The sequence below is a fragment of the Armigeres subalbatus genome, chromosome 2 (assembly GCF_024139115.2).
Source record: "Armigeres subalbatus isolate Guangzhou_Male chromosome 2, GZ_Asu_2, whole genome shotgun sequence".
In the NCBI taxonomy this organism is placed as follows: domain Eukaryota; kingdom Metazoa; phylum Arthropoda; class Insecta; order Diptera; family Culicidae; genus Armigeres; species Armigeres subalbatus.
In genome coordinates this window covers 212725349-212745729 of record NC_085140.1, presented here as the reverse complement: position 1 = coordinate 212745729, position 20381 = coordinate 212725349, and the positions used below count along the sequence as shown (strand labels likewise).

General features: G+C 39.5%; 1 protein-coding gene across 7 annotated transcripts in view; it reads left to right on the top strand.

Moving 5' to 3' along the window:
• LOC134211600 (dnaJ homolog subfamily C member 13) overlaps positions 1–20381 on the top strand; it is a 48206-nt gene that overhangs the window by 10030 nt on the left and 17795 nt on the right. For 6 of the 7 annotated variants that reach the window (XM_062688615.1, XM_062688617.1, XM_062688618.1 and 3 more), the window contains 8 exons: positions 934–1433; positions 1498–1638; positions 3257–3460; positions 10877–11472; positions 11532–11784; positions 11870–12667; positions 13040–13596; positions 13659–13827. In XM_062688615.1, the coding sequence (XP_062544599.1) occupies positions 1236–1433; positions 1498–1638; positions 3257–3460; positions 10877–11472; positions 11532–11784; positions 11870–12667; positions 13040–13596; positions 13659–13827 (2916 nt within the window). In that variant the 5' untranslated portion in view covers positions 934–1235. The remainder of the gene's footprint in view (positions 1–933; positions 1434–1497; positions 1639–3256; positions 3461–10876; positions 11473–11531; positions 11785–11869; positions 12668–13039; positions 13597–13658; positions 13828–20381) is intronic. The other variant, XM_062688621.1, reaches the window with a different exon arrangement.

Sequence of the window (20381 nt, the reverse complement as noted above, 5' to 3'; positions counted from 1 at the left end):
CGAGTTAATGCTGAAAGTTCTAGAACGTGAGGCTTCAACCCAATAGAGGTAATAAACTATAAAGGACGATTGACGCTGTAGTTCCCTTTGTTATCGTCCACAAACATGTTGGGTACCTATCTGTCAAAATAAACTGATTTTTCCTTCGTTGGCATTTAGTGCCGTATCCTCGCCAGCAAAAGATGTTTCGCCAGTGACGACAGCGACAATCTTCCTCTACAATTTATTACCTCTATATGTCAACCCGAACGAAAGCCCTGCGTTGTTGTTTATAGATTGCCATCCTGCCGTAATCTGAAAAAGTGACGTATACGCCATTTTCCAAAAATGGTGTTAACGAGTACTACTCATCGAGCTCTTTAACAGAAAAATGGAAAACATGCATGTTGTAAAATGGCTGTTACGTCACTTTTCCAGATAACGGCAGCATCGTCTCTGCTGCTATCCAATCAGGAAAACCAAGTGGCGTAAAGTTGCATTAGGCAAGCTTTCGAAAAATCTACGTGTACGGGGTCCACCTGATGGCGCTTCTCGACTTTACGGAACAGCGCATTAAAACTTGATTTGATTGTAACAAGTTGCATTCGACGGGGAATCCTATCCCATCGAAAATTGGCTGAATTGACTCGACAGTTATGATCAAAATACTATTTTTATAATGCACGAGAAAGGGACCATTACCGCCAGGTGGATTAATCAGGGGGGTTTAAGAACAATTTTGGTGTATATTGAAAAATATTCAAGTTACTTTCGGTATAATAAAAAAGACGACTTCAAAAACTTTCTCACGTGTCGCCTGCTCGTTATAAACAGCCTATCAACGCCTATGGTCGTGGTGTATAACATGTTATCTTAAAAAACTGTTTCGCTTCGCTTGCATCTGGTTGATCTGAATCAGCAGCTTTGTTATATTAATATTTGTTTACTTTTTAGATTTCTGCAAATGATGAAAGGATCTACAACGCGATACGCTTGAACTTTTCGGGCATTGTGAATTAGTTATTTCGCTGCATCGTATAGGACAACATCATTGAATCGATCTTACACGCCGCGATTGCGATAGGAAATCTTCGCGTCTGATTGTGTTCATGTTCGACGAAAGAGCGCTGCTGCTATCAGCCGAGAAGACGACGACGACGACGACCGTGGAAAATAGGAGTAAAAAATCACATTTATGAGTCACTAACGCGTACGCAGCGATTGTTAGCGCTAGTAGAGGTAGCAGATTTGTAAAAATGTCATCGGCGACGAGTAGAGAAAACGTCGATCTGGAGTGCTTCCTGGTCACGAAGCACTCGTGGAAGGGCAAGTACAAACGGATTTTCTCTATCGGTTCCTTAGGCATCTCGACATACAATCCGGAAAAGTTTGACCTGACCAACCGTTGGCAGTACAACGAAGTAGTCAGCGTGCTGCCAAACAAATCAGGAAACGTAAGAAATTATCAGTGTTCTTCGCTTTCACTATTATATGTTATCTATGTAATTGTGGTTTTAGACTTCTAACGAGTTTGTGCTGAATTTGCGGAAGGATAAAAAGGTTGACACTATCAGACTGTCCTCAGAGTATCGGAATGAAATTCTCACCTCACTTCTTAAGTACTACAAAGACTTTTCTGAAAAACCAAAGCAGATTCTGGTAAGTATGAGATAACAAACTGTCGACTTTTTATTTATTTGAGAAACATTGTTTAATCTGGCACGTTCCTTTTGGATTTTCGATAAACCTTTCCATAATTCTTAATAAGTATTAGAAATTGGCGTTTTTTTATTTTGCTTGGCTTCATTTTTTTCTTTTTTATTGTGCCTTTTAAATACAGTTTATTTATTCAATATTGGGCCAAAACAAATATTGATTTCGCATTAGCCTTTTGTTAACGGACGGGGTGAGAAATTCAAAAAAATATAAATACCTTATAGAAATAAATCAAACTGAACTCAGTTGACAAATACAAGTTTTTTTTTTGTTTCTTTGTAATCTTTTCCTTTTTTTTAATCTTTTCCTGCAACATTCAAATTAAAAAAAAATATATTTTGGTCCAACTAGTAAAGTGTTATCTCACTCTTCAAACAAAGCGCATAAGTGAATTTTCTATTGCCCATTTCTCAAAGCATATTGAGACATATCGAACTATAACGAAGCAAACAATATCTCTAATTATTTTTTGTCTGTTCTCCTGTTTCATTTTTAACACATTTTACAAATAAGTCATACCTTTACTTTTTTGTTTCTATCTCTTTTTCATACCTATTCGCTCTTTTCCTTTATTTTCGTTCTTTCTTTTTCACCTTACACAATTTAAATAGGGGAACTGTTCCGTTTTCCATCTCACTGAATATATATTTATCTCATCGCAAAACTAAGAAATACAGCACCAATCTCGTCGCTTCTTTTTGCTAACATGCTGGTGAAAAAAAATACAAAAATAAGTAACAAACCAAATTCCTTTTCATTGCTTTGTTTTTGATGGGATGGAAATAGGAGCTTTGGGATGAAGTGCTGAACCGTTCCACTGTGTAATGCATAAAATATGTGTCTGTGTTCATATTCGTATTTCTATATGATCGCAAAACTAATAAACAAGATTTTATTGGTAATATTTAAAGTATTAAAAAAAAACAATAGGGAAGTAATCATTTTTTCAAACTCGATGTCTCCTTCGATCGATCTACGTTCCTACTGGTAGGAACGTAGACTTGCTTTTTCAACTTAGTGCTCTATTAGCATTTCTCAGGCTATTGATTTTACATTTTTCTTTGCCAGCCGATGTATCAATGTGGCAAGCACCAAAGATACAACATGTTGAGCATATGAAATACTAGACTGGACCGAGGATCGAACCCTCCATCTACGAAGTGGCATTCCTATGCCTTTGCTTGCAATACTTATTGGAGATCAATCAATTTATATAGTATTATAGTTTTTTTTATTTTATAATAGGAGTTTTCAATCAAATCGTTGAAATATTTAATAAATTGTTTCTATTTCCTGTTGCATTAATATACGACACAATTGGGTTTTTGTAATTATAAATCTATCCCTTTCTGGTTCTAGTTCAACTGGTTTAGCCTAGCATTAGAGACACCAAAATTGTGTATAATGTATAACAACTAGTTTATCCTTCAACTCATACTAAACAAAACTGATAGGAAAAATAATTTCGATTTGAATTGGATTGAGTTCCCCGTTTTTCCTGAATCAATCAACTCGACAAACACATACACATCTAATTCATCATTTTACTTTTCTGTTTCAGGATGATGTAGAATATCCTACTGAGTCCTTTCAAAGTTCAAGTTCCTCGTCTTTGAACTCTGCTACCAATTCCGGTGCATTGGCTTCGACCCCTTCGTGGGAATCTAGTGTTAGGCTAAATAGTTGGATTAGGATTCTGGTGTCAACGCTGCTACTGCAACCAAGCGTTAGCAAATGCTTGCCAACTTATGAGCCCGAGTCTCAAGTGAGTCTTTGCTCTGTATATTTTTTTTGCATTTTTCTGTAGTAAATTATTTGGGGGAATGCAGCTTGTTATAACATACCTTGGGTGTATTTAGATGGTATTGCACGATATCGAATGATTCGACGGGATTATAATCACCATGCGCACATTAGTTACTAACAGAGAATATCATTTCCTTATTTGGGAAACATACAATAGATCGTATAATGCGAATATGTCATCGACAACTTGGTTACTATAATTATCTATGAATAATCTTAAATGCTCAAGTCTTCATAATATCATTTATAATGTTAATCATATTTCTTGGAGCCTATTTAGAGCCTATTTAGATTACGAGCTTTATTAATGTACTGAAAAAATGGATCGTTTTGGTTTACAAATAATATCTCGAATATCCGTTATGCCAAATGACCCATACTTTTGTTGCAGTTCAAAATTATGCCAAATGATCGTTATGCTAAATGATTCAAACCTCCTAGGATTCCTCTTTGGAAATTCTCTCAGGAATCCCACAGGAAACCTCCCCAGGAATTTCTTCGGGAACTGCTTCAAACATACTTACGGAAATACGGAATTTCTCCATAAATACTTACGGCATAAAGCCGTTTAGCATAACGAGTTAAAGGTCTGAGGGCCAAAGTGCATAACGAGCATTTGGCATAATGTGTTGGGTACCACGACTACGAGGCAATCTGGTATAACGATCATTCGGCATAATCGTTGAAAAGCTGTGTCAAATACGGTTGTATGTCAATGCCCAGAATATCAATCCCCAGAATCAGTTCCCCAGAATGGTATTTCCCAGAACGACCAATTCTCCAGAATGATATTCCCCAGAATGCACCATTTCCCCGAAAAGAAATCCCCAGAATGACCCATTCCCCAGAAAAAAAAAAACCCGAATGGCTCATTCCCCAGAAACCAAAAACCCAGAATGACCCGTTCCCCAGAAAAAGGTATCAGTCTAAGAAACTATGTTTTTCGCTGTCATTTCTATACATTAAAAATACTAGATACTATATTTCTATGCAAAAATACTTATATTGAAGTACGCATTTGCCCGGAATAAGGCAAAATGACGTATGCTGCCTTATTTTAAAGCACGCATTAGCCTGGAATGGAGCCCATTTGATATGTTTGTTAGGGGTCACATATAAGGGAACGTCCACAAATTACGTAACGCTCAGAGGGGGGAGGGGGGGTTGAGCGAAGCGTGACGGGCCTTACAAAAATTTCAGATGTTTCATACAAAAAGTGTGACATAGGGGGGAGGGGGGGTTGAAAATGCCCAATTTTTGCGTTACGTAATTAATGGATCTTCCCTAATACGAAGGAGCATATAATCCATTATACTCGTTGTTCATATTGGGGGAAGCCCATATGGCATAAAGCCGTTTGGCATAATGACCATTTGGTATAATCGTTGAAAAGAGTATGAAATGCAATGGGTCGTAAGAATATATGATTTCCATTTTTCGAAGTATGTATTTACCTGGAATAAGACAAAAGAGTAGATGACTCCTTCTTCAAAAGTACGCATTTGCCCGGGATGAAGCAATTACGAAGTATTTAGTCTAAGCTAGGAAATGGTGCATTCTGGGGTATGGTATTCTGGGGATTAGGACATTCTGGGAAATGTCTTTCGGGGGATGGAGGCATTCTGGGAAATGTCTTTCGGGGGATAGGGGCATTCTGGGGAATGTCTTTCTGGGGATTGTGATATTCTGGGGAATGGTTTTCTGGGGAGTAGTGCATTCAGGGGAATTAATTTCTGAAAAATCACTTTCTGGGCAATGGGTTTCTGGGGTATGACATACAATCGTCAAATACAGTGGGCTGTTTGCCATAATGTCCACACAAAAAAGTTAAGCGTATGAATATATGATACCATCTTTAGACGAATAAGACAAAAGAGTATATAAACCCTTTTTAAAAAGTATGCATATAAAAAAAAATAAATAAATGAGGCAAATGAGTAGATGACTCTTTAAAACAGGGTGTCGAATACCTGGAAAAACCTGGAAAGTCAGGGAATTTCATATTGGACCTGGAATGTCAGGGAAAGTCAGGGAATTTTGATTGAGGTCAGGGAAAAAAATCACAAAACCCAACATTGAATATTTATAGTGATTTTTTTTTATTTGAGCAGTTTACTAAACTAAGGACACTTCTCGCTTAACTTTTCAAAAGGACCTAAGTAACATTTTTTTCATGAATTAATTTGAATAGCGCAATCAACAGAACAACATGAAAGCTTTTGATTGCAGTACTCAAATTAATTCATGAAAAAAATGTTACTTAGGTCCTTTTGAAAAGTTAAGCGAGATTTATGACAATGATACTCTGAACCAATTTTAATCCATTGAAAAATGACCAATAACTGAAACGTCGAATCAGAATTAATATAGCGTTTTAGCTTGTCATGAGACTGCATAGCCGATAAACAATACTCCGAGGCAGTTATAGTCGGCAACCACCACTATCAAGTTATAAACCTTATTTTTTGTGTGGCTGTTGGTAGTCTCTAGATTAAGAGTTTACTCCAGGCCCTTTTATGTTCTCCATGCTAATCGAGATTGCTTTTTTAATATCTAAGCAATAACAGAGGTTCCAAAGCTACGTTGCTCAAATGGTCACTGCTGAGACCTGATCCAAATAGTTTTTCAAGTCCCCATTAATATTTTAGATTATTTAGTTTGAGTGGTTGTGTGTGGGAGTCGTTTTTAATTTTTTGCAGTGTCCTTATTAGTAGCGTTTGAGTCATGTTCCCATGTTCAAACAAAAAAAGCTCTGAAAGTTCGTTCAAACCGTTGAAATACTTAATCATCAATCGCGAGAGTCATTCCTTATAAAATTATGTTGATGTACTTATGATATAGGAAAATTTCAGACTAGTAACCAACAATAATGAAAAAAAAAACCTAGTATATAACATAACCTTTTAATGAAAATGTACCAGTTGTAACTGAATCAAATGGCTAAAAAAGGCCATAGTTCAGAACCGTTCAACAAACAATCATCAAACATGTTCAATCTATAACCAACAACTAGATATTTGGAAGCTTGTTAAAAAGAAAACGCCGAATAGTATCTTTGTGGCCCTGCGATGGCACTCCACAGCATCGGCATCATCTTCAAACAAGATTCTTTAGGTAATGTTTTTCAAACATTTCGTGAACTTCCATATTATGATGGGCATAAAGTCATTGGTCGATCCTCACGTACTTAGGTGGTCAAATTATTGGTCATGCAGAGAGAATGATAGTGGATAAAAGCATCATATGGTCTACCTCATGTACGTAGCTGACGATGGTCTCAATTAAACGTTACTCGATACTCCATAATCATGCTCGAACACAAGAGGAGGATAATGTTGTTGTCAACGGTAATGTATTAGTTTTACATTCGCTGCGTTTATAAATGTTTATAAAACAATTTCATCGAGATATATTCTGGTTGATCTTTGAGAATTTTGTCTAAAAATTACTTCAGAATTCTCACTGAAACATAAAAAAAATCCCAAAATGATTTAAAAAAGCTGTCTCAATAGTTTTTATTCTTGAGCTGCTCGATGGATGTTCAGTAGGTTTTTTCAAAAGCTTCGCTCCAAAAACTTGGTAGATTGAATGGTATTTACTCAAATTTGAATTGAATGTCTTCGTGAAGGGATTCATATAAAAGATATGCCAAGTAATCTTCAAACATATTTCCACGAGTTCTTCAAAAAGCTTTATTAGATGTTCCTTATTAAGTTTCATTGCTTGTTGGAGTTTTCTGACATCTAGTTGGTAGCAGTTGAACTTTCTATAAATAAAACAATGCTGGAACTCCAAGACCATTTTTGAAAATCATCTAAAAATCGATAAAATAAATCCTCCTCTTAGCATTTGAAACTAGCTATGCCCCTTCTTCACAAACGCGACCAATTTGTTTTGGATATTTTTCCATGGGATCATTGCTTTATTTAAACCGAAGGCCACAATCGACAAAAATTACACGACCTGAGTGTATTCAGACCAAACTATTTAAAGTCTTGCAGTGATTAGAATGTTTTGGTGGGCTTTCTGTAAGTGCTGCATAGATTTATGTGAGCTTGTAGGAATTGCATTCTCGATTATCTGGAAGATTACAAGCAGTCCGTAACTATTTTAAGAAGTCCATAAAGTATGCTTGAGTAAAGTAAAGTATACTTGAGAGTCAATGGAGGTTTCTCGATGTTCACGAAAATACCTAATCCGTAGGATTTTTTAACGGCATTAGAAGGATTTCTTCCAAGATTGTTTAGAAAAAGTTCAAAAGTCGTGTCAAAAGATACAAGATTTCACACAAATTTCCAGAAGGATAAAAAAAAAACTCCAACGATCTGAAGAAGTCCGTCAGTAGTCTTGGAGGTCTATTGCGACTCCAAGGAGTCCGTGAGAATTCCTAATGGTGGATAAAGGCATTAGAAAACTTATAACATTAATTGGAGCTTAATTTGAAAAGATGTGAATTATCAAAGTACGCATTTGCACGGAATAAGGAAAAAGAGTAAATACCCTCTTCTTACACGCAAAAAAATGCGTTCCTGAATTCGTGAACCAGCAAAAATACACCGTGATTTAATTCATGAATTCGGGAACACCAGTCACGTTTTCCAGAACGTTCCAGAAAACGTGACTGTATTCCCGAATCCGTGACTGTTGTTCACGAAAAAAACGCTTTTTTTGCGTGTAAAAGTAGGGAGTGAGTGCTAGTAATGGACCCCTTAAGGACGGAAACTTACTTCAATCGCTTCGCTAGAGTAAAACTCATGACCAATTGCCATTCTGCAGCACTAGATGACAAGCAACAGGTATTAGCATCGCGTTTCGTACATAACACATGGTAAAACATTCATTTTTACTACTAAGGCTTTGGTCCGATTCATGAATCAAAATCGAATTAAACTTAAAAGTGACAGTTCAAAAATTTCCAAATAACCCTGCTCGCAGAGCAAGACTACTTTTGACAGATATTGAATCATTTTTGATAGATGTTTTGTTGGTCTTGCTGGGTAGCACCAGCCATTCTTATGAGCGGGGGATTTCATAATTTCCGAACTGTCACTTTTAAGTTTAATTCCGAAACCGATACTGCATTGCTTATCAATAGTAATGGAGTAATTCGACATGCACTTAAACACTAAGGATACGGGTAACGCTACAATAGATCTAATAACTGGTCGCAGTGGAACACCCGAACAGGAAAAAAAAAAAAAAAGTTTAATTCGATTTTAATTCACGAATCGGACCAAAGCCTAAAATATGTATTTTGAAATTATGTAGCCAGGTTGCCTATTAGGGCCACCCCCGGGTCCATAATACGCAACATCGAGTTTGTTTACATACGTATTATGGTCCCCCCATTTGATTTACATGTTCCATTTCCACATGTTCCTGTTGCCTATTATGGACCCCCCCCCCTTCTGTGCTAGTAATGGACCCTCTAGCGCGTTTACATTCATAAATTAGTTAATATAACTAAATTTCAGTCTCCCAGTGCAAAACAATTGTATGGAACTACTACCCTGATAAGTGAAGCAACTTTATGCTATGGAAGTTTGCAGGAAATCGTAGATTCAAGCGTAAACTCTCGGTTTTTGTTCAGGGGGTCCATTATACGCACGGGGTCCATTACTATCACTCACTCCCTATGTGTTCGCGAGAGACAAGGTGACTTCCGAGACGGTTTATTTCAATTTGGCGATGATTAGGCGAGGCAAGATGAATGCGGGGCGATGATAGATTAGGCGGGGCAAGATGGGTCACGGGTTAAAATGGGTCAGGGCCGTTTTTGAGCATCGTATACATTTTAATGTGGAGATTATGACTTTGTAGGAGGAATAATTTGGTTCTACTTAAATGTCACTCGATTTGATGATAAAATTTCATTTTGGTAGAGTATGGCAAGGTAAAATATTTTCAGCATTGTTTCTTATGCGAAACACACTTCCTATAAAACGTGTTATCTCGTCGAGCAATTTAAAACTTAAACAGTTTTATTGATAAAGTAAAAGTATCATAAGTAATGTAGGCGATATTGTACTAACTACGCCGAAATAAATAGATTTTATCGAAAATTAGACATTCTAATATGAACTTGCAAATGGGGCGAGATGGATCAGCACATACTGAAGGGCATAGTTCGTATTCGAAACATATTTTCCATTGCTGATTTAACCATTTTAAGGTTACTCAAAGGCTCAAAGCATAATGATGTTAATTTGTTAATTAAAAATGTATATTTTTTGTCTTTAAGAAAGCAATACACGGTCGGCTTGTTTTCATAAGAAATTGCAGATATTGTCAAATGCAGTGCCCTTTCTCAATCCAAAGCTTTAATTTTTTTTTATTCAATAAAATCATTGGTAATAAACTTAACTATCTGTGTGTAATTTAATATTGGGAATAAAAACAATAATTAGGTATTGCAGAATTTAAAGGTTACCCATCTTGCCCCGGCATTTTTTGATTGACAGAAAAATAGACTTCTACTTTAATGACTCAAAATGAAATAAAAAGTAAAATGTTTGTTGTTATTCATACCCTAAGCTTACATATTATTACAGATCCACGTTGAAAAGCTAAATTAAAATGTTTCTATTTTGAGGCATTCAGGGTTCGCCGTAGGTGGCCCATCTTGCCCCCGCCTACCCTACAGCTAGCTCCAAGTGTACATCCTTGGTCACTAAGCAAATCTAGATCAACTATTGAACAGGGCGTAAAGCCAAAATATTATTCCTTCTTATTATTCGACCACATATATAGCTATATATGTAGACGAAGAATCAGAATGAATAAATTTTGGGCTGTTACGCCCTTTTCAAATGTTGGTCTTGAAATGTAGACAGCAACGAAGACATTTATTGGCGATTGCGGCGGTGATAGTACGCAACCTTAAATGGGCCACAATAGTCAACTCCTACTTCTATTGGTGCCAATGTCTTTCAACAAAATTTGTTCAAAAGATAACACTTCATCTCGACGTTTCAAGCATTCCTAAGACATTTGGCACCAAAAACAAAAGTTTCAATTTCGAAATTGTCCCGTAAACCTCCCCACTCTCAAACACTTAACGAAGTCCGATTAAGCTGAAAATTTGCATAGGGACTTTTATCGAGGAGATGAAAGTTTTTAGCACTACTAGTTCGAAAAGTCGATTTTCATTGGCACCCTTATATAGATGATTCCAATCATGAAGATTTTGTCTTGATTTTTGAGGTCATGAGTTTCTCTTGACATTGACTAAAAGTCACTATTTGGTCACTTTTCTGCAAATAAAAGCCACTATTTGGTCTCTTTTTTCGTCAACGTTGGTCACTATCAATAAAGTCGCTATTTTGAGCAGCGATCACTACCAGCCGTGATATTATTTTCTACTCTATTGTTTCAGAAATTTGACGCCTTCAAACATCATTGGTCGGGCACTACACTGCCGGCTGTGTTGGAAGTCACTCCTAGTTCGCTAGACCAACTTGATCCCACTACCAACACGGTGCTTGCCAGCTACAACTACAAAGATATCGATAACATTGTGGGCATCCAGGACTACAAGGATGGTATTGTCATCGCCTATGGTGGGCACAAGCGATTGCACTTGTTCCGGGTTGCCAACCATATCGATGTGGTGCAGATGTTGGTCAATAATGCGCAGCAGTACGTGGGTGTTGACGTTAAGGTTTCGAAGAATCAAATCACTTTGGATCAATTCGAACGGGAAAGATTCGGCGCGTTCAGTGGTGATCAACACCAAACTTCGTTGTCGGAGTTTATCGTTCAGAAAATCACTCCACGTCATTCAGAGCCCATGCGACGGATATTGTGCTTGACGGACACAACCATCTTGGAGCGAGATCCTCAAACCTACAGTGTGTGTACTCTACGCCCGTTAGAAGACATATTCGCACTAATACGCTGCGATGATAATATTCAAAAATTCTCCATTGAGTATAAGAATGGTCTGACGAGATCCTATTTGACCAATGATCGGTAAGTTCAATTTTGGTGCTTTAATATAGAAACTGTAGTTTAACCGCCTTCTTATCCAGGGATTCATTGTTGGCCACACTCCTGGATGCGGTTCGTTCATGTGGGAATCAAGACGTGCACGTGCGTATATCGAAAACTCCACGTGGCAAACGAGTTGGTCCTCTGACGGCATGCGTTGACGAAGAAACCGAGGCGAATTTATTGCGCTACATCATCAGCTGCTATCAGTATCCAGTGAAAAGGTTCGACGTGTTGGAACGATTCAACGCAAACATTCCATACAGTGGACTCAATTACAGTGTAACTCAGGATGTAAGTGTTGTGGGCATTTTTAGCTAATTCAATGAGTTATTTGTTTTAGAAAGTAAAAAACGTTTGATAACTGCTTTTTGTTCAGAGTTTATTTTCAGAAAATAAGGAACGCATGATAACTGCAGCACTGCAAGCATTAATTGGCGGGGGACCAAAGGAAGATATGAACCAGCTAAACAATATTGAGCTGGAAGCTTCGTTTCATGTTCTCCGCCGATTGTTGGCCAGTAAAGTGGGCTTTGCTGCGTTCACTAACCAGCAAGGGTTTCGCGAATCCATTGGACTGCGTGTTGTCCACGCCCTTAAAAGAAATAATCTTGCTGTGACTTATGCTGCTATCGACATGATAAATGCGCTCATGCACCCGATGCATGCGGAATACGATCTAAAGCAAGAGCAACTGAACAAATCATCTTTACTGCATTCGAAAAGTTTTCTGGAACAATTGCTTGATATGTGGACGAAGCATGTCAACTTAGGATCAGGAGCGCTCGTACTATCGGCCATGTTGGACTTTCTTACTTTCGCACTGTGTGTACCCTACAGCGAGACAACAGATGGAAAACAATTCGATATGTTGCTAGAAATGGTGGCAACACGAGGGCGTACGCTGTACAAGTTATTCCAGCATCCGTCACTTGCTATCGTTAAGGGAAGTGGGCTGGTGATGAGAGCGCTGATCGAGGAAGGTGATACGGCAATATCAAACCAAATGCAAACTCTCGCATTAGATGAGGCTGCTTTATGCCATCATCTGCTGGTAGCATTGTACACTCCGGCACATGACTCTACGATGGTAACACATCGGCAGTTGTCGAGGCACTTGGTGGGTTTGTGGATAACAGATCACAAGGATGCGATGTGTTTGCTCAAAAGAGTGTTTGTAAGTTGAACTGCTTTTGCGGCGTTAAATTCTATAGAACGGCTTAATATTAGGGGTTGTCCGTAATCCATGAATTTTGAAATATAGGGGGGTTTTTCATGACTGATTATGCTCAAATTTGGCCTAAACATTCTTTGCATATTAAAGAATATTGTGGCCAATTTCATAAAATTTGGTTCACAAAAAATCCCCTGACAACAATAGAACAAAACCTGCCAAAGCCATCTGTTCCCCTATTTCCTAAAAATCTTCAAATTTCATAATGTGTCAGTGATATGCTAATTCAGAAGAACTACTTGACTATTGCCCGTTCTGTAGAATTCTTGAGTATTTCTGTATTGTATTTAAAACTAAATATATATTTTATTACAGCCTGCAGGATTGCTTTCGTTTATGGAAAGCGAAGATCCCGTACCAAAGGAAGATACTGAAGAAGATAAATTAAATTTTCGCGATAACCTTAAACTAGCAGTGCAGCATTCCAGTAGAAACAAGCGACTGAATTATCTCATTGAAAAACATCTGGAAGGTATCAAACATTGGGGTCTAAATTTGATGGATCGACAGGAAAAAGTTCAGCAAACTATGAAAAATCGCCCGATCGTACTGCGGAACCGACGACAGAAGAAAAAAGTCGGCGATGAGGTGGTAAACTTGCCATTGTTCTTCTATCAGTTCAACAAAGATCACGCGATGCCCAATCTGATTTGGAATCATAAAACTCGAGAGGAGCTGCGAGCATCGCTGGAAAATGAGATCCGCCAATTCAATGCGGACAAGGATCTGGCCGGCAGTATGCTTGTCGCTTGGAATTACGAAGAATTCGAGGTTCATTATCAATGTTTGGCTGACGAGATCAAAATCGGTGATTACTATATCCGGTTGCTGTTGGAGCGAGATGATTGGCCACAGAATTTGGTGAAAAATCCGTGAGTATTACGAACTGATGCTCAGATGTTCTAAGTAAATAAAGCCTTATGATCTATTTTAGCATCGAGCTGTTCAATGCGCTCTATCGAAGGGTGTTGTGTCGAAATAGACTGAATGACGATCAGCTTACGGTCACATCGCTGCAAGCGCTAGCCAAAGTTTACAAAAGGTATTACGAGGAAATAGGCTATTTTAGCGATATGCCGTACATTCTACAGATGTTAGATCGAGTAAGTTTAGAGTGATTTTTTTTTCGAAAGGAAAATGATTTTCAAATACTTCATTGCACTTCACAATAATTTGCACATGGTTACGGCATGTATTTTCTCGCGCTTAGGATCATAGAGGCGTAACTGCATTGATCGATTTCTCTCGATATTTTCTTCTCATCAATTCAGCGAATTTCAGAAGTTTGATGATGAATGATAATTGCATTTTGCTCCAGAAGCAACAATCACGGTCAAGGTTGGCAGAATACGCTCTTAATAGATAACGAATAACGATAAAAGAATGAAAAAAATATGAGTTATGAAATAAAATATGAATTATGTCTAATTACCATTATGTCAAACGGTCTCAATTTGACACCACATATACTACCGCTAACCGTAAGTCGAGCACATCTGTATATAGACGCCATATACACTATCGTGAATCGCATATCTGTCCCATCTTTGCTGGGTTCCCTATTCATATGGGACAAAAATGCGATTCACGGCAGTACAGATCTGCTCGACTTGCGGTTAACGGCAGTATAAATTATGCCAAATGGCCATTATGCCAAACGTTATGCTAACGGCCTTCAATTTGACACCGCACACAAACTATGTCAAATGGCCATTATGCCAAACGGGCTTTATGCCAAATGTCCATTATACCAAACGGGGTACCGCTGTTACGTCCTGATCCTAAGCGTGATTTTTCGTTCTAATGCTCATCATAGGTTTGATAACCAATAAAAAACACTTTTTAATAGGTACCTATATGTTACTCAGCTGTCACAGAATCAGGACGAACGCTTTAACAAAGCAAATAAACGTGGATTTTATTTTACATTAAATTAGCTTTACTTTGTCAATTTTTGGGGCCCCGGGTTGAAATGTTGATGAATAACTTTCAAAAATATGGGCAATTTGGGGTCAACTAAGGTATGTCTCCATTCTCAGTGTCGTGCGGTGCATAACATTATTTTACATTGACTCTACAAAAGAATAAGATGATTCCAATTTCCTTTATCTTGGCGCACTTTTAGTAAAGATATTGACATATATTTCTAAAAAATAAGCCAAAAATGGGGTAAAATAGCACAAATCTCTTTTTTTTTGTCGTGTGGTTTATGAAAACACCCTCAGTTGATTTTTTTTTTGGAAACTGTACAAACAAGAATTTAATTTTTCGATTTTCAGGAGATCAGAGATAAGATATTGATGAATAACTTACAATTATGAAGGAAGTTGGTGTAAACTAAATAATACCTTCAGTCGTGCGGTTCATGAAACCTTTTTCCCTTGATTCTACGAAAATTTTTACATAATATAAACTCAATTTTGTGTATCTTATTGCGCTCCAAGGAAAGATATTGACAAGAAATATTTTAAGAAAAATGTAAAATGGAGTAAAATAGGCGATTTCTTGTTTTTTCGTGTCGTGAGGTTTATCAAACCACCTCCATTCGATTCTCTAGGAAATTTCACATCGAACAAGCCTTTTTTGTTGTTGTTCGGATATTGATGAATAATTTACAATAATGTGGAATTGGCCGGTGTATAGAATCATCTTTTTGATTCTCCAGTTCTCTCAAAAAATGAGAACTGAATTTTGGTTGCAAAATAACAAAGTGATAACATTTCTTGATATCACTGAAAACAAAAGAAAACTTAGACCGATATACAGGGACGGGTTAAGCCGGAAGGGGGCCCCGGGGCCGACAGTTTGTGGGGGCCCCAAAATGAGCTTGAGCTTGCTTGAGCTTGATTGACTGCTCGTAGTTGCTACTCCATTATGACCAGATCAGCTGTTCTTGCACAGGGAACCAACAGATGTTTGCTTGGGACTAGCACACATCTTCAATGTACAAGTGCTGGTGATCTCATTTGTTAGGTCATACTGGCGCCTGCCACGTCAGAATGCAAGTCAATGTAGGGAAGGGGGAGGAAATGATGATGCAATCACTCGCCCACTGCAAGCCGAATATACCTCTGCACTTGCCACGAGTTCATGCGGAATTTGTTGGAATTTCTGGGTTAGGTTGGAGAGGCAGAGGTCCGTCTTGGTTAACGAGCTGCCAATGTGATAGATAGGAGGAGGTAACTGATGGAATTTCTAATTGGATGTAGGAAACGAGCTCTATAAGTTCATTTCCAATTCTAGCAGACTGTTAGAATACTCAAATTGAAGGTATAGGAATAGTAATGGAAACGGTATGGAAGTCCATTTCCAGTTCTAGCGATTGCTAGAACATGAGAAATAAAGAGAAAGATACAAAGTAGGAGAATGGAACGGACCTGGGATTGAACCCACGACCTCCTGCGTATGAGGCAGAAGCAGTAGCCATATGACTACCAAGCCCGCTTCAGTTTGTGGGGGCCCCAAAATGTACAAAAAACGTTGGTTTTAGTACATAAAATTTGTGGGGGCCCGGGGCCACGGCCCCCCCGGACCCCCCTACATCCGGCCCTGCCGATATACCAATAAAATTGAAGTTGTTATCATTTAGTTATTTGTTTAAATCATTTATTGAAAGGCTCAGCTTTACAGAGCCAAAAACTTGACCAATGTCTGGTGTAACCCGTCCCGCTTTTATTTTTCTTTACTATAAACCTTTCATTCTGTGCAACAATAACAACCCTGTCGTTGTGACCCGTTCTTGGAGAACACTGATCATCGCATATTTTTTTGGTTTCATTTTCTTCCTTCCGCTTTCAATGCCGCCTCTTGTGTGTTTTTTTTTTTTTTTTTTTTTTTTTAACGAAGGTAATGGAAATCTGCAAACAGACACCTGGGGAGGCGAACCCAGGTAGTGTGGGGATGGGATCACCACTCCCGACCCACTAAAACCAACTCCTTCCTCTCCAGTCATTCCCCCGGCCCGCAATTAAGCAATACTTCGGGGGATGACTATTGGGCATTGCGCCCCCTCCATGACGTACACAAGTGCACGTATGCGCCTCAACTCTTCGACACTCCCCATGCAACACATTTGCACAAGACACACTGGCACCACATGTGCCCCAACACTCACCTGCCTATGCCGCTTGAATGACTGCAAGGACCAATTTATAAGTACCCTGCAGGGGTACCCCATGCCGCCATCTCACAACATAGACAGTCCTCACTCAGTGTGGTGTTCACCCTGTCCTGCAACAGGGTGGCACCACTTGTCTACCAAGCCGAAGGCGACCCTAGGTTGGTGGCTCCTATGCCGCTCCTACCTCAGCTACGAGGCAGACCCTTTCATGTCTCCTATTTCTGAGGTGCCGCAGAGGCATCAACCCCCGACACTCCTACCAGTCATAGCGAGACTTTCGTGTCCCCTACTTCTGAGGTGCCGCAGAGGTATCTGCCCCCCGACACTCCTGCCAGGCCTAGCGAGACTTCACTCATTCCGTCCCTGACAGCCGGATCACACTACTACCTAAGCAGCCGCTCTGACCATACGTACCATGCGAGTCTAACTTGTGTGCTCGCTCATACATTCAGTCCCAATCGCTTGCACCACTTGTGCACCACTCTCTTTGACATTCAGTCACTCACTCAGTGGGGTTGTAATACCCCCATCTCCCATTTTTATCCACTCTGTGCACCTCCTGTGCATCGTTTGGGCGTGGAACACCCGGCACGTCAAGCGTGCCTAACACTCACCTACCCGGGCTTTGACACTGTCAATAGGACTCCCTAAGGTACTATGCCGGTAGCACCCACCCATTGACGTTTCGAAGCCCAGGTAGTCCTCAGCCAATGTGGTGGTCTCCCCATCCTGGGACGGGGTCACACCACTACCTTACATGTCTCCGATTTCTGAGGTGCCGCAGAAGCATCAACCCCCCGACACTCCTGCCAGACGCAGCGAGACTTTCGTGTCCCCTACTTCTGAGGTGCCGCAGAGGTATCTGCCCCCCGACACTCCTGCCAGGCCTCGCCAGACTTCAGTCATTCTAACACTACCGACCATGCGTACCATGCGAGACTTACTTGTGTGCTCACCCATACACTCGGTCCCTCATTCTGTGGGGGTATTACGAGTAATACCCCCATCTCCCGTTCGCTTGCACCACATGTGCACCACTTGGGGGTGTGTGGGTACCACCCACTGCCACCCGCTTGCCGCCGAAGCAGCCCTCACTCTGTGGAACCTCCACAGGCTCCGTTAACGACCTGGCTAATTGTTTCACCCCCAGGCCATTCATCCCTTCGGCACGGGTCGCCTGACACCTTGGGATTCGGGGTTAGGGGCTTGTATGCTTTAAGCGGCACACGGTCGCTTGATAAGGTTTGCTTGCGGATATGTGGTTTTTGGGAGGGAATTAACAGCGCCCCCTGTTAACCCCACCACCTCCTAGGCAGAACCCCCTGACTCACAGACGGCTGGGGAGGGGTCGTCAAGCCCTTGGACATGGTCCCTGCTGCCCCCCGCCTCTTGTGTGTAACCTCATTGTAGTCGGCAGATGAGCTCGATGTGTTCTTGTCAACGTCAGTCCATTCGTCTTCGTTCTCTTTTCGTTTATCTTCAATCGTAGATTCGTTTTGTGGCGATGTTGTTTGCAGTTCGACGTTCACAGAAGGGACATCAGCTTGAGAAAATAATTCATCAGTTGGCTTGCATGTAGATGAAGCTGCTGATGTGGTCTTATCTTGAACTAATGTGGAAGTGTCCTTGTATTCCCAAGTAACAATTTCCGTGCTTCTTGGATTTATCTAATTCTTATTGCGGACTTATGACAGCAATCACCAAGCTGATTGCTCAGTTTTATTGGCGCTCTTATTGCTATCAATAAACCTTCCATAAATCTGCTGAAAAAAGCTTCAAACGTCAAATGCCTATTGACCATATGAACAGATCTATGGTAGTGATGAAGAGCGTAATAAATCCAATTTTCAATGCTCGAATAAAGCTACAATTTTTGGTCATAATGTGGTCAAATGAATTACCCCCATAAGAATGTTTGTATTGGGAAGAGTTTATGACGGTGTTTTATAAAAGCAAAAATTTTCTGATCAAATTCCATGATGGCCATATTGAAAACGGAAAAACATTTCGCAGTCAGTGAAATATATCACTGAAATGCATGATTTATCGAAATTTTTACCGCTTATCATACTTTTACCGATAAATAATTTTATTAATTAATAGTTTTGGCAAAAATACTAATCGATTTAGTGGATATCCTAGATGTTGTGGTTATCAATATTTTCGATTTATTTCCCTGAACTACGTTATATGGCCGGCGCGTGGTGTTCAACCTTATTTTTTTCACAGCATTTGACCATAAAATCGGAAGCGCACTCCTTTTCAATGGTACTGAATCGAAAAAACAACCTGAAATAAAATATTATTTTGTTGTCATCATCATAATTTTCATCAACAATCCATTTTGTTATTATTTTTCTGCAAAGATTTGTTTCTCTTTTTTTAAAGCAACATTTTGACAGCTGCCGCAGCCAAATTCCCTTTTTTGCGGGTGGTTTAAAAAGGGTTTCTAAATGCTCTTATAAAAGGTTTATAGTGGTTATCTGGAGAGGGCCACTTGGCAATATCTTACTCTTATAGTGGTCATCAGAAGGTTGCCGTGTATTACTCGGTTTTATTGTTAGATCTTATAAATTGATCTTGAAAACCATTCTTAGAGCGGAATAAAACTTAAAATGTTACTTGGGTTTTGTTCCCCGATGGGCCGCCTCGCCACATTGCAGGCAAGATTTGGGCTGATTTGGGTGACAAATGATGGAATATGCCTGAGGAAATTCATTCTCAGCACCCGAACTCCGTTAGGTGTTCCTGGAAAATAGTGCTTCCTCATTTTATTCCTGATTGAAATCACTTCGCCAAATTTCAGCATGAAAGCAGCTATTGTGGAGTGATGTACTGATGGAGAGAGATCATGCACCCGAATCATCACCGCCTCGCAGTCGACATAGACAGGAATACGAAACTCACTATTTACCAGGAGGGTGAAACGCCTGTCATCCGCGGTACAATGGCACTCTACCCAACATCGTTTTTGGTACTTCTGTTTTTGGTACCCAGTTTCTGGGTAGTATACCCGAATTCAGCGCTCATTTTGGGTGATTGGTTCGTACGCAGTTAGTGCTAATTATCGGCAATTAACTTCGACTGGCGAAAACTTGCAATTAGTTGAGGTACATCGAGCCTTTTGTGTTTGTATGGCTTCTTTATGCCAAAAAATAACTCGTCGATACTTCCGAAGTTTTGTTATCGTGAATTAAACGAAATGAAAGCAAAAGCATAGTACGCCATATTGAATGAATGGTGGGTAGGCGTATTAGCCTTCTCTTCAGTCCCCTGCTATTTACACAATGCATTGTGTGCTTCAAATTGTGCTTCGTTTGGTAGCGCGTTACAATTTCATGTGAATGTATTCTGCCCATAAAATCATAACAGTCCCATGTTTGCTTGATTTCCTATCTACATGAGACTGTTTTGCATTTATTGGCAGTATTTTGATAAGCACACAGTAGTTGCGAGTATTATGCAACTGTATGCTCTTCACATCTAAATACTTAAGATTGATCTCGGTCACCAGAAATTGCTTTACTTTCACAGTAT